The 13,675-nt window shown below is 43.7% G+C and overlaps 2 protein-coding genes across 8 annotated transcripts in view; one reads left to right on the forward strand and one right to left on the reverse strand.

The window, feature by feature from the left end:
• Positions 1-2,772, reverse strand: part of cux1b (cut-like homeobox 1b) — a 59,662-nt gene extending 56,890 nt beyond the window's left edge. For 2 of the 7 annotated variants that reach the window (XM_075473353.1, XM_075473351.1), the window contains exon 1: positions 2,530-2,772. In XM_075473353.1, the coding sequence (XP_075329468.1) occupies positions 2,530-2,694 (165 nt within the window). In that variant the 5' untranslated portion in view covers positions 2,695-2,772. Of the gene's footprint in view, positions 1-897; positions 978-2,529 lie in introns of those variants that run through there. The other 5 variants (XM_075473355.1, XM_075473354.1, XM_075473357.1 and 2 more) reach the window with 4 other exon arrangements.
• A 5,660-nt stretch (positions 2,773-8,432) lies between these two features.
• Positions 8,433-10,907, forward strand: LOC142388279 (alpha-(1,3)-fucosyltransferase 4-like). Its single transcript, XM_075473358.1, has one exon. It carries the CDS (start codon positions 8,830-8,832, stop codon positions 9,994-9,996), a length of 1,167 nt encoding a protein of 388 aa, XP_075329473.1. The 5' UTR covers positions 8,433-8,829; the 3' UTR covers positions 9,997-10,907.
• Positions 10,908-13,675: the final 2,768 nt, after the last annotated feature.

The raw sequence follows: 13,675 nt of genomic DNA on the forward strand, positions 1-13,675 counted from the left end.
ACGCACAGGGATTACAGACGTTAAAACCTCCTCCATCTGTAATTCACTGTCACCCTGCCATCATCTCTGAATCACTGATCCACTTTGCAAGTGTGCAAGACCTTGCTAAAAGCATCGCTGTTGCACCCATTTGTGTTTGTAGTGGTGGCGGTGCTGGGGTGAGGGGAGGAAGAAAAAAAAAAAAGCATGCAGAGACAACTTAACAGCTCGCTGTGCCGTTTCAAAGCACTCTCTGTCCTCTAACAACCACCTAGCTAGTTTCGCGCACAGGGAATGGGACACACTGATCAAATAGGATTTTAATGAACATCAGCATTTGGAGTCTGAGGAATAGACGCTGAGATGGCTTAAAGCTACAGACTGTCGAGGTTGGGTTAGATTTTCATCTTCAAAAAGGAAACAAAAAAAAAAAGAAAACATTCCTTTGCTGGTGCCTCTTACACAGACAAAACAGACTGGAAGTGTATAGCTCACACTGTCCATTCGATCACATAGAAGAAGCAAATGGGGAGACAATTGGCTGACAAGGCCATGTAGGCTCTGATCATATCATGCCAACCCCACATTATCCTCAAAAACTGGATAAGGACAAAAAAAAAAAAAAAAAAAAAGAAAGGTTCTTCTCTGAAGGCTTTCCTCTAGGAGCCTCTCAGTGGGAGGGAGAGTAAATAAGATGTCATCAATAATAGACAGTGAATGTTCTGAGCAGCTCTGCGTGCGTGCGTGCGCACGCACACACACACACACACACACACACACACACACACACACACACACACACCAGCTCCGGCTGATTTCTATCCTGCAGACAGGCCTGCCAACCGCCAGCCTTTTTGCACACGCTCAGATTCACTGTCCTGACTAATCGCTTGTGATAGGGGCCTTTGCCATAATTACCCAGGGCCTTATCACAAACTTATGCGATGCATTTTTCATGTCCTGGCTGCTGGCAGTGCCTTCACTGTCCATGCTGGCAGTCAATCTACGGAAAAAAAAGACTGATCTCAGACAAATTCACACACACGCACGCACATCCACACACCAGTTCAAAGAGGGCAAAATAGGTGAAAGCTGGGTGAAGGGCCAGAGAGGAGAGAAAAAAATATAAAAGGAAGGGAGGGGGAGGAGGGAGAAACGAGAGAAAGATGGAGGGGGGGGGCGCAGGAAGGGGGTGGGTGATAGATAGTGAGGAAAGACAAGAGAAAGCAGTCTCAATTTTTTTTTTTTACATAATGCATGAACAAGGGGGCACGAGTAGGAGGACCAAACGGGATCAAATAAATAGGAGAAGTGAAGCCTTGATGATGTGGCGTAAGTGCAACACAAAGCCCGCTGGGAAGACTTGCTCACTGTCCTTTTGTCTACCCAGTCATAGGGGCATCATGACCCAAATAAAAGTTTAAATCCCAAGCCTGAGCAATTCACAAATTTATGTATGAACAGTCGGGCTAGCCTACATAATGCAATCTTATGTCAATGGCGACGGCATGCGGGCTACTAATAATCATAAATTGATATTTGAAATTCAGCAATGCATGTTAAATGCCACGGGAAAACACAACAGTGCCATTGTCTACACGTCTTGTGATAGGTCAAACACGCTCTAATATATTCACACGCTGAACAGGCCCAATATTTCCCCTCGTATCTTTTCCCGTGCCATGGATCTCCTCTGTGCACGCGAAGATTAGCGGCGTGCGCGAGGCCGGGGCATTTCTGGAGTTCGTTACAATCGCAAGGTCATGATCTATCACATTTCCAACATACGTGCTTTTTTAAAACTGCGTCCCGTCAACAAACGCTGTCCCGTCCTGTCCAGACCCACAGACGTGGCAATGTCTGTAAAAACCTCACCGTGAATGCCGTCAGGGGAAAGCGACAAAAAAAAAAAAAAAAAAAAAAAAAGGAAAAAAACGGCCGAGTTGATCAACCGTAATCACGGAGACGAGTTCCATATAAACTGTTCCAAAACCGTTAGCCGATTAGGTTGCTAATGTGTCCGCTCGGCTTCAACTAAACTTACCGATGTGACAGTTAAAAGCAAATAAAAACACACGCAAAGCGCTGTTGTGTGTCCGTGCAGCCCGTCTCAACGGTCTGTGTCACCACAGCGCCACCGTATAATGAGTCGCACTTATTTTTCCCCCAAATTATCCAACCTTAGAGCGGCTAAAGCGTCGGGCTAACTACGGCTACTCGCTCCGGTAAAAGTTGAAGAACACGCAATAAAGATAACCAACCGGGAGGTTTTCGCCGAAGCGCCGCCGTTTTGCTTTTATTTCGGCGCATCCCCGCGGCGTCGCCCTGGCTTGCCCAGTTGCAGTGTCCGATCGATGTTGAATTGAACAAAGAGGATCAATTTCTGATCAGCGAGAGAGCCACTTTCATCAATGTGAGGAAGAGGTCTTGAATTCCCTTCCGAAACACCTACGAGACGGCCGCCGAAAAAACACAAAACACAGCCCCCGAGAGAGCCGTGGCAGCTGAAGCGAACAGCGGAGAGGCGATTTAAACGGAGGTTGAACTGACCTGTAGTTGTTGTAAGTCAAAGCGCTTCCAATATTGAAACATCGATCCTGCATTGGCCGCCATCTTGAGACATATTGAGACAGGAATGAGATGCTGATAGAGAGCGCGGGGGTTGGAGTTCAGTGGAGAGGACCGGGCGGCATGAAGACCCGGACCGGATCGCATCCACTGCTCGCCCCGGCAACAGCCGGTGCGTGGAGCGGAGTCGCTTCACAGGGGTGTCACCTTAATAACGCCATTATAATTGCTTAAATAGCATTTTATCAACAATCAGATATTACAGGTAAACAACCGAATAGGCATTACTTTATCCTTGATGTTATTACGCTTGAATATATCCTATGGTTAGCGACAGAAGAGTCCGTGTCCGATGTTGGGTTTTTGTTTGATCTTTATGTGTTACGGAGAGCAAAGATCATACAAAAATAATGCCAGGAGGCTGAACATGGGCGGATTGTGAAACAACGGGCCCCTGGGCATAGACGTGTAAAAGGCCCCCCCACTTGTTTTACTGGGGATTAGCTGTTTGACGCCCAGACTACAGGAGACAGAAAACAACAACAAACCCTTCAGACCTGATCTGTGGTTATTTTATGAGTCCAAATGTTAAACCCACAAATGTTGTGCGTCATTTCACTTCACTTTGTTGTCTTAATGTTTCTCTTCTTTTTGTTTTATTCGTTTGTTTGAGTTATTTTGAATTAATTTGGGAAATTTCTCATATTTTTTGCATCCTTTCATGGTAGTTTTTCTGTCTTATTTAGGTTGTTATGAGTCTAGGAGACACAACTCTCGAAAGCAGTTTTTACACCTGAATACCAGAGATATTCAGGAGACACTGGTCCAGACTTTTTCCAAAGTTACTGTTTACACAAGAGCATTACAGCAGGAGACTTTCTGCTGGGGAATGGCTCTCCGAGCTGAAAATAAGAGGAAGAGCTTGCCTGAAGATCGCTGTGATTTCTTTACAACGTGTAACAATAGCAGATGAGCCTCCCTATTGTTTTCATATGAGTACTGCATGTCTTTATACGTATCCCCAATAGCAGGGAGCAAACTCTCACCAACACACACAAAAAAAACACTCGCTCTCACAATGGCAGCAATTGCTCCTGAATATTTCACAACTAAAGTCACCTCGGGGCAATATACATATAACGTTAGATTTAAGTCCAGTTCAATACAATTGTAATCCAATTTGTGGTCTTTTTCTGTCATTTACATCTCTTTACAGCCTTATTTTGCGCAATTTTTGTCCCAGTCTGAGATACATATTGTATTTCCAGAATAAGACCAGGGGCCCCCTGACTTCTCCGGCCCTTGAGCCGCTCAGTAATCTTTCCACGGAAACCATAACCAAAGAAAGAAAACATAAATAAATTGAGGGAGCATTCAGGAGCAATGTTTTCTGAGCTAGTGCGCAGGATAATTATCTAAACCCACAGCAAATGTAGCTTGACTGTCAGATTTAAACTAATTCCTTTTTTTTGAGACTGTTGATTTATGCCAGTCACTCCTCTGTTACGACTGCGTGTACCTGACCCAAAAAATATATCACCAAATAATATTGGTAACTATATCATCAATCATCAAAAGTCCTAACACTGTATGCACAACAGAAGAGTTAATCTGCATTTTAAAAGCCGGCAACTGATCAGTAACAAGAATAAACAATTATTTGAGTAAAAGGCTTCTTGTATAGCTTTGTTTCATTTGCTGCTGTTAAAAGAGAGAATCTGGTGTTCAAACTGAGCTTGGTTACATAAGAATTTTTGGACTTAAACTTGGCACAAGGTATTCCAAGGCTCATGATTTTCTCCGTGTACAGTAATTTAATTTAACTTTAAGCCTGATAAGGAAATTCTTTTCGATGCAGATATTAATCAGATCAGTTTATCAAATAAGCTTGTTGTGTTGATAATCCAGTGTAAATCAGAGCTGCAGCAGGCAGCCCAGTGGTCAGTGTCAGTGTGCATATAGATCTTTTGTTGAAGTGACCTTGAGCAGTGCACTGAACCCCGGCTGCTCCTGAGGCGTCACTCCTGCCGACCATGTCCTCTGACCCTCTCAGTGTGTGTGGACGTGCCTCAGAGGAATATGCAAAGAATCTAATTACACTGTATGTACGGTGTGCCCTAAATTCCTGCGTCAAACTGTACTGCTTCATTCACCATAAACCGCTCTGCACACCAAACCCGAGCCGAGCAGCTCAGGTTTATCAGGGTAACGAATCTGCTGTACACACATTGTTTTCATTTTTAGCACTTTGTGGCTTCCCAAATTTAAACTTGTGGAGTGTGTTGTTAGGCCTGGCTGTGTGGAAAGTCCACGCCCGTCTTCACACTTTGGAGATTTCTTTTTTTTTTCTTGAGCGCTCGGGGCCTTCACCAAAAATATTTCATAGCTTAATTTTTCTCCCACCAATCATTTTCATTTTTTCACAGCCATTGCACTTTAATCGCATTCACTAAAAATAACATGAGAATTTGCCATAGATAATAACACCTCTTTTGCACAATTGTGTGGATACAAAGGTGGGCATTCTTGTGCGTTGAATTACCTCGACTTTCAGGCCATTAGTTGATTTGATTTGAAGCTGTTTGTGTCTCCTCCTACAGTATGAATGGTGCTCAGTTCTAAACTGATATGCTTCTTGAATAACTTTGCCTCGTTTTAAACTTCATTTACACCTATAATACAGCGATTTTAAGGCTGACTGCAGCTTTCTCATCACACCCAGTCACATCTGTTGAATAAAATACATTCAATTATAGTCACTGTACATAAGAAATAAATGCATATGTTTTGATTTAATCACTGAGCTATAATAACAGCAGTATGATTCAAATTACCCACTGTCTGCAACAGATCTATACAATGAGTTGTTATTTTACTTTTAGAGAGACAACTGCATAGGAACCGATGAATCCAGTGTTTAATCCTCTCATTTCTTTTCCTTTGTTAATCAGTGTTACCCTAGCATGGCCTCTGACTGGTGATGCTACCTATCATTAAGCTAAACCAGAAATACGGGTCTGAGATAATCCTTGCAAGCTTAGTAGTTCTGCAATGTGTCTATTATGCTGTATTTGTATAGTTATCTCCTGGCGTCACACAATGAAGACACACTGAAAGAAACATGATGCGTGTCATGCCACTGACATCCCACTGACAAGTGAAGCAGAGAACTGAGTACTGGCATGTGACAGTAGCTCTGAAAATGTATGATTATTTCATACTGTTGGCTTCTTACTTTGGACATGATGAAAACTCAATATTTCACTAATTGTACAATTGAAGCACGCCTATTAGTTACACATGCAATACACAATTATCAGTCTGCCTGCAAACGATCATGTTCCTACAACAGAGATCCATGCATGTCTGCTGTGAACAACTTGAGAGGGTTTTTATTGTGCGCTGTGGTAAAATTAGAGAGGAGAAAAAGCGAAAACAGCATAAATTGTTCATGACGAGGACAGCGGCAGGAACACGTCGGTGCCTAGAGATTTAAAAAGCCTCATCAGCTCTTATACATTTGGTTAAAGTTTAAATATAGAGAAATAAACACACATTCTTTGTGTCACTGCTATTATTCAACAAAGTCTGTTACCCTGCCAGAGCTACAGGGCATTAAATAAAACAATCTTTCTGTTCTTTAGCTTTCTGACTTTTATCTGCTTGTGTCCTTTTTTTCCCTCCTGCTCATTGACTCTGCCTGTAAGGTGCTTTTAGCGGGCCTTGTGTGGCCGGGTTACAGACGGATGTGAGGCCCTTGGGAGCCACAGGCAGAGTGCAACACTGATCATGTCAGACAGGCTGGGGAGGCTGCATAAGATCATCATCACCCTGCAGTGGAGTGAATCGCCGCAGTGGCACTTTCACACAACCTCTGACCTCTGGGGTAACCTCTCAGGTCATGATCAAGGTCAGAGGTCAGCGAGGGCCTCCGTGATCAGCTCAATCGCAGCCTCCTCCTGCTTTTCCTTCCTTTTTTTTCCTCTTTTCTCTCCGTTCTTCATTTCATTTTTCTCCTTTTCTCTTTCCCTCATCTTCTATTTGTTTCTTTATCGCTCAGGCTCTCCTCCGCCAGCCGGGACCAATTGAGACATCGCCTCCCCTGGGAGTGCAAAAAGGAAAGCAAGAGAAAATCAATAGGGAAGATGAGTGAAGACCTGGAGGTCCCATCAACAACTGAATGCTTCTCTCTGTGCTGGTATTCACACATCCAAGCACACAGTAGTATCACTTTTGAGGAAAAATAGCACAGCAGTAGAAAACACAAGTCTGGAAAATGTGCAAAACTGCTGGCAACGTGTGCAAAATATAGTTTTATTGCTGTATGTACGCATGCAGTCAGTTGCTGCAGTGATCTTTGAGCTTAAAAAGATGCACTACTGAGCTCTTAAACAAGTGGTGCATGAGCATGATGGTACTTAAGTGTTTTAGGCAAAGAGTGAAAATGACTAAGCTTTGTGACAATATTTTGAGCTGCACAGAATGTCACTATATCACCAAACAGTTTTCAACTTCAGTGATGCTAGGTTTCCAGCAGCAATTGTGCACTTCTGTGCTCCATGAAAAGATTGAAATGAATGAAAGCGAACCGCTAAAAGACAACTTAATCCGATACTTGTACATCATTTGTTGTCGTCAGGCACCTCCGTGTTTTCTGAGGAAAAACATGTTTATAATAACGTCAACGTATTTCATGAGGTTGCTGCGTTGCTTTCCAACACAAGTTAACCGGGGGCAGGACATTCAATGATCGGCCAAAAATAGAACTGTTCAGATGAAAGGGAGGATAAATAATGCAGAAAGAATACAAAATCTCTTGTGGGTATAGCTAGTCACACACACATATGCACCCACATAGATGCACACAAAGGCTGCATGGTGAAGAAAAGTGAATGGATGTAACAGGAAGGAGGAGGACCCAGTGGAGACACACATGCTTCTTACTTCATCTCCTCCTACTCCTCCTTGTCTTCCATTTTTTTTCCACTCACAGTCAGACTTCATGACATACTCTGCATCTGTGGGGTGGAATAATGTTGTCCCAGCCACGACGTGTTTTTCCTGCCCACCAGAGCTCAGGCACAACACACACTGCCAGATTTCCAACCCTGCCACCTCACCGTTTTTTCATTAGTTTTGATCAGAATACCTTGATGTAATGTCAACAACCAAGACAGATCAGTCTTTTACATGGAGTGTGTTTTATCGCTAGCTCAAGAAGTGTGCCTGTGTTTTTTTTAAATCGCTGTATTTGTTTATGTTAGATCATCACATTAAAACTGTGAGTCATTTATTAACATTTTTGGTTAGAGGGTGTTGCAACGCTGGGTCATTTGTAATAAATAAAACATTCAAGACAAACCTTTTCAAAGCCTCGCTGTTGCATGTCTGATTTCCAGCTGAGATGTTTATTCATTTGCTAAATTAAACATGAACGTTTTAAGAAAAATTCCAGTGCCACCACACTGAGCAGGCTGCTCAGGACACTGCACAGGCTTTGCGCGTGTGTAGGGAGACACCTAGTGGTGGATGGCTTCAGATGTGTCTTGTGTGTGTGTGTGTGTGTGTGTGTGTGTGTGTGGGGGGGGGGGGGGGGGGGGGGGGGGTATGGGGTGTACAAGCAGGGTTGAGGGGCTCCCCAACTTTGAGAAGTGGAAAACTTTTAATTAGCACCCCATAAAATCTTTGGCGTTCTTTGATAATTGTGGCACTAACACTAGATCTGCAATGTATGTCTTTTTCTTCGAGAAGAAAAAAGAAAGAGAGACCTTTGCTCATTTTAACAGCAGGACACCGTGCCCTGGATAAAGGTGTTTACCAAAGCCAAAAGTACCCGGAAGACACTCCGACAGTCAACAGGCCTCACAAAAGGTCCATTCAGCAGTAACTGGAACCCTGGCCGACGCTGCCACGTCAAAAAGTTTGACTGCACAGCACTGAAGCAAATATTTTTCACTTTATATGGACCACGAAGACGGCACAAAATTACCCCCAAAGCAGGAAAGATGAGGCAAGGAACAACCATGCAGAAAGAAGCTTAATGGCGGTATTTACATTTTATTATAACCCCGTGCTATCTGCACTCCTTACTCCACCTGGACGACTTTCAAAGTATGTCAAAATGGTGTGTCAGCAGGAAACATATCCTTAAAGACACTGGGGGATTTCTGTCTTCTTATCTCCCCTCATCCCAACAGGCTTAAGAGTGGTTTCCGCTTTGGGAATAATAAATAAGCTGCTACCGACATAAATTTGGGAGAATCTGGAGGGTCAGTGGCGTCGATGGGAGTTTGGGCTCGATGGAGACCAGCTGGCCGCTCTACAGTCACTTCTCCAAGAGCAGCCAGGCAGCCAGCTAGGTCCCTGCGGAGGAGATGTTTCGTGCGTGCTCTCAAACGAATCTGCTCCTCAGTGAGTTTGTCCGCCGTAGTTTTTTTGTTGCTCCTGGGAGTCAGCATGCTCTACCTTTCGGATCAGTTTCAACCGTCTCTTTCTGTGGAGGTGAGCGCCGTGACGCTGTTGATATGGACTCATCCGTTCGGTCAGCATCGCAAACTTCCGGACTGCTTGGAATCGTATCAGATCAGTGGGTGCACGCTCACCGACGACGCAAGCGCGTACCTCGAGGCTGACGCTGTGATCATTCACCACCGGGAGATTGCCACCGGTTCCGCGTATCTTCCACTCGAACCCCGGCCACGTGCGCAAAAGTGGGTATGGTTAAACTACGAGTCACCCACGCACACCCCCAGACTGTGGCTCTTCGAGGGCGTGTTCAACCTCACAATGAGCTACAGAACTGACTCCGACATATTCTTGCCGTACGGATACCTGGTCCCCCGTGCGCGCACAGCTGGGGGTCTCCAAAACGCTTTTGCGCGCCGGCTCTCCAGACCCTCCCATTCAAACCGCCCCCGGCACCGCCTCGCTGCCTGGGTCATCAGCAACTGGTCAGGGAGACAAGCGCGCGTGGTTCTCTACTACCAGCTCCGCAGGTACATTCAGATTGATGTGTTCGGGCTCGCGGGCCGACTATTGCCACGAGCCAGTGGCAGCGTTGTGCGGCTGGCCGAGCGGTACATGTTCTACCTGGCGCTGGAGAACTCGCAGCACACCGACTACATAACGGAGAAGCTGTGGAACGCAGTGATGGCCGGTGCTGTACCTGTGGTGCTGGGTCCGTCCAGACAGAACTATGAGCGTTTCCTGCCCCCCGAGGCATTCATCCACGTGGACGACTTCCCCACAGTGCAGGACCTGGCCCGATACCTTCTGATGCTGAGGCGCAACCCGGTCCGGATGAGGCGGCACCTGGACTGGAGGGGGAGCTACAGTTTACACCAGCCGGCCTTCTGGGATGAACATTACTGTACGGCCTGTAGGGCGGTGAGGAGGACCAGAGGAAAAACTGATGTGGTGAAGGACCTGACGCGGTGGTTTTACTCCTGAAGCACCCTTTAGAATAGAAACGAACTCTTATGAAGGAGACAAAGACTCAGTGCCCAACTGCTGCTTTCAGAGTTTAGAAATGAAATCTATTTCTAGCCTATGAGACATTTGATTGTATTTATATTCTGTGATTTTAAACAACAGAGAAAAAATGACTGAATTATTTTGTCAAAGAGAATCCTTTTGATGATTGTTTATAGCCACAAGATAATGACATTGTTTGTGTCCCCTCACTGGGTGGTCCCATTGATTACAAATGAAGCTAGGCTTTGTAGTTCTCCGAGAGCCAATTCAATTTACATTGCCTGAAATTAGATCTTTTCCCCAGGCATTTAAAGTCTGTTCGGGATTGTTTTAACATGTTTTAAGACTTGTTTAAGTTATTTGCACTTCTTTTGTTGTTTACAGGGGGGTGAGTTTAAAGAGGTTAAACAGCTTGACTGACTGAATGATTAGTAGAAAACAAGGTTTAATGACCAGCATGTCTTATTGGTGGAATTCTTTCAGTTCTACAGCTTTGTACACTGAACATGTTATGTACATAATGTTAACTGCATTAAAAATAATATATCATGCTGTTTTTATATCTCTGAGGATAACTTCTCTCTCAGCAAGTGATAGTGTTTTAGAGCACGAATCGATGATATCAGGGACATATAGTTTTGGGAAATTGGAGAAAACGTGGACAGGAAATTAAACCTTTACCAGACTGTACCAATATGTCCTTGCTCATCTCATCTGAGGTGGCATAGTGATATATTTGTTTGTTTGTTGTTGGGTCTGATCTGCTTTTAATGACATAGGCTACATGGGTGATGGTCCTTCAGAGCAGGCCACACAGCATGCCATGAAATGGATCAATTCAATACTGTTCCTGATCTAAATAAATTCTTTTGAAGCTGGTGCTCCCCCACAAATCTGGTATTCATTGTGCTGTTTATGACTTTGTAGAGCAAAAGAGTTGCACTATTACACCCTTCAGGCTCTCATCTAACATTGCTGGTTGTTTTTACTGCCCCTTCCAGGGTAGCCTAGCAATGAGGCAGACAAAAATGCAAATGAGAAAAGACGTGAACATGTGTGCCTCACGAGTCACTTGAATATAAGTGAAAAAGCCATCACATGGATTATTTAAATTTACACCTCTTGTGTTAGAGCCCTAACACAGAATTAACACTTTATACTGTTAAATGAGAATTTTTTTGCCTCCACAACACCCTTAATGGGCTCATGACTCAACAGCTGCTGAAACCACTGATGTCCGTCTGCTAATGGTGTCAGGTGGCCACAACAGCCAGACCCCTCATCCCTATTTAAATCCCATTCATATGGAAACATCGAAAGTCACATTCCTTTCTTTAGTGCTTTCAGAAATAGTTCTGTATAATGTGATGATCTCATACCCCAAAGTTTGCCTGTGTTGCTCAAAGCGTCCACAAAATGGCACACATATGAACTGAACTGTCTCCACTTTCTGGGCACACAACCGATGCGTCAATAAAAGGCACTTCTTAACATATCTTTGATTTTCATCTGACCACCGTAAAGACTGGGGCAACAGAAACGGGCAGGACAGTACATCTGGCTTTTTCATTGCACAAACTCCCTTGAAAATATTTTGCTGCTTAGCAACAGAGTCATCGATGTTGAATATTAGTCAGTATTTGATTTGGTATTACACAAAGCAAATCAAAGAAAAATATAATAGCTACAAGAAAAGTATAATCAATAATGTTAGTGACTGATAATGTACAGACAGCAAAACTTTCCGACTTCTCAAACGTTTGAGGTGTTTCTGCTGACTGATGGTGTTCTCCACCTCATCTGATCTGACTTCAGGGAACTGTACCTCCTGCCTCAGCAGAAGGATATGTCTGCTTTTCTACAAGCACTGAAAAAGGTCAAATAGAGGGATGCTTCAAATTTGTTGGCAGAGCCAGATCCAGGACTTCAAAGAGATTTGGAGACAGAAAATGGGCTCCCTCATGCTGCGAGGAGCTGCTCTGCCCTCTCTGTTGTCTTCTGTTTGTGGGCTTTCACACACATGGACCAAAACAGAGACACCCGAGGAGCACCTTGGCTACTCTATAAGTAATTAATTGTTATACTATCCATTTAAGGCACAGGCCGAAAACAGCCATTATTTGCTTTAAAAAACAGCAGTGTTGAAGCTTTGACCATGTTTTAAATTGGCTTTATTCTTAGACTTTATGTATTCATATTCTGTAGTTTACTAAATAATCTATGTTCCTAGTTTGTACTTTTCCACTCTACGCACATAAAGGCAACGTATGTCCAAGACTTTAAGATAACATAGCGGGCTAAAATAACTGGGTCAGATAAAGCGTCTCTATTAGGACAGATAGGTCTGGTACAGTAGATACACGCCTAAAAAACAACACTTACACACACGTTGTTTATCACATCCAAAGAACATGACGAAGATGGTGGATGGCCTGCTCATGTCACTATCAAATGTCCAATTATACTTTGTCGAGTGTAAGTACAACCTCTGTGAGATAAAGGTGACGGTCGGACGGAGGCTCTGCGGGAGCTCTGTCACTCCGAGTCCAGCGCTGCTATACTTCACATGTGACCACTAATAAATACTTTGTTTAACTTAAGATTTCTCCAGCTTGTTCTTGGGCTTCCAATGAAAGAATCGGGCTAACAACCCCCGATAATGGGTTGTTTTTAAACTGATAGTTGCTCTTTCATTTGATCAGACCTTTAAGATTTAAAGTTCAGGTTCAATGTTGCTTTCATTATCTCCCAAATAAATTCTTTGGAAGAAATTCCTTTAATCCACTTAAGTGAGTCACTGCATAAAAAAGGACATGTCACAAAACACTCTCAAACTGTAGTTCTGATGTGTGCAGCATAGTCTTAATGTTTGCAGTAAGGATCAAGCTATTACTTTTCAGCATTAAGGGCATACAAAGTCAATCCAATGTGCAGCTGTGTCAGTGCAAGTGAGCACTTCAGAGCAGCAGCTTTACCCGTGTTTTGTCAGGAGCTGACCCTGAAAAGACTATTCCCACTGCCTTCAAGGTCTTTGACCCAGAAGAAATAGGAGGGAGGAAGGAGGAGGGAGGAGTGTGATGCTTTTCACAGGAATTCATCACACAGATAGCTTTGAATTAAAGTAATAAAGTGCAAAAACATCAATCTTTAAGCGTAAAGCTGTAGATAATGCAAAGTTTGATCAGTGAAATACTGATTACAGTTAATTCAAAGAGCTGGAGACAGTAATTCTTCTTTCTTGTTGCTCCCCTGCTTGATGAAATATCACCTCATGTCACAGGCTGACAAGTTTACAGAGCACGAGGTGAGTAGTTGCTTGGCAACAAGGTGAAATATTGGACGTATCAATATGAGATGGTGATTCAGTGATGCAACGGTCTCTATACATTTGAGCAAGTTCAAAGTGCGTGTTGATGAATACCCAGAATCTAAGGCAATTTCATTTGGTTTAAGACCCGTAACTACCAGCCACAGCTTATTACAAAGATCCTTCTCAGCTCTCCTCCAGTCCTTCTCGTCAGCAACAGGGCCATTCATAACCTACATGGCCCCCGGCTAGAGACACAGTAATCTCATTTGTGTAGCAACAGATGTTTCTCTTAAAAACATCCGCTGACTGTGGAGTGAAAAGTCTGCCTCTAATTCTCTCAAGAGA

This window comes from Odontesthes bonariensis, chromosome 9, assembly GCF_027942865.1.
Source record: "Odontesthes bonariensis isolate fOdoBon6 chromosome 9, fOdoBon6.hap1, whole genome shotgun sequence".
Lineage (NCBI taxonomy): Eukaryota > Metazoa > Chordata > Actinopteri > Atheriniformes > Atherinopsidae > Odontesthes > Odontesthes bonariensis.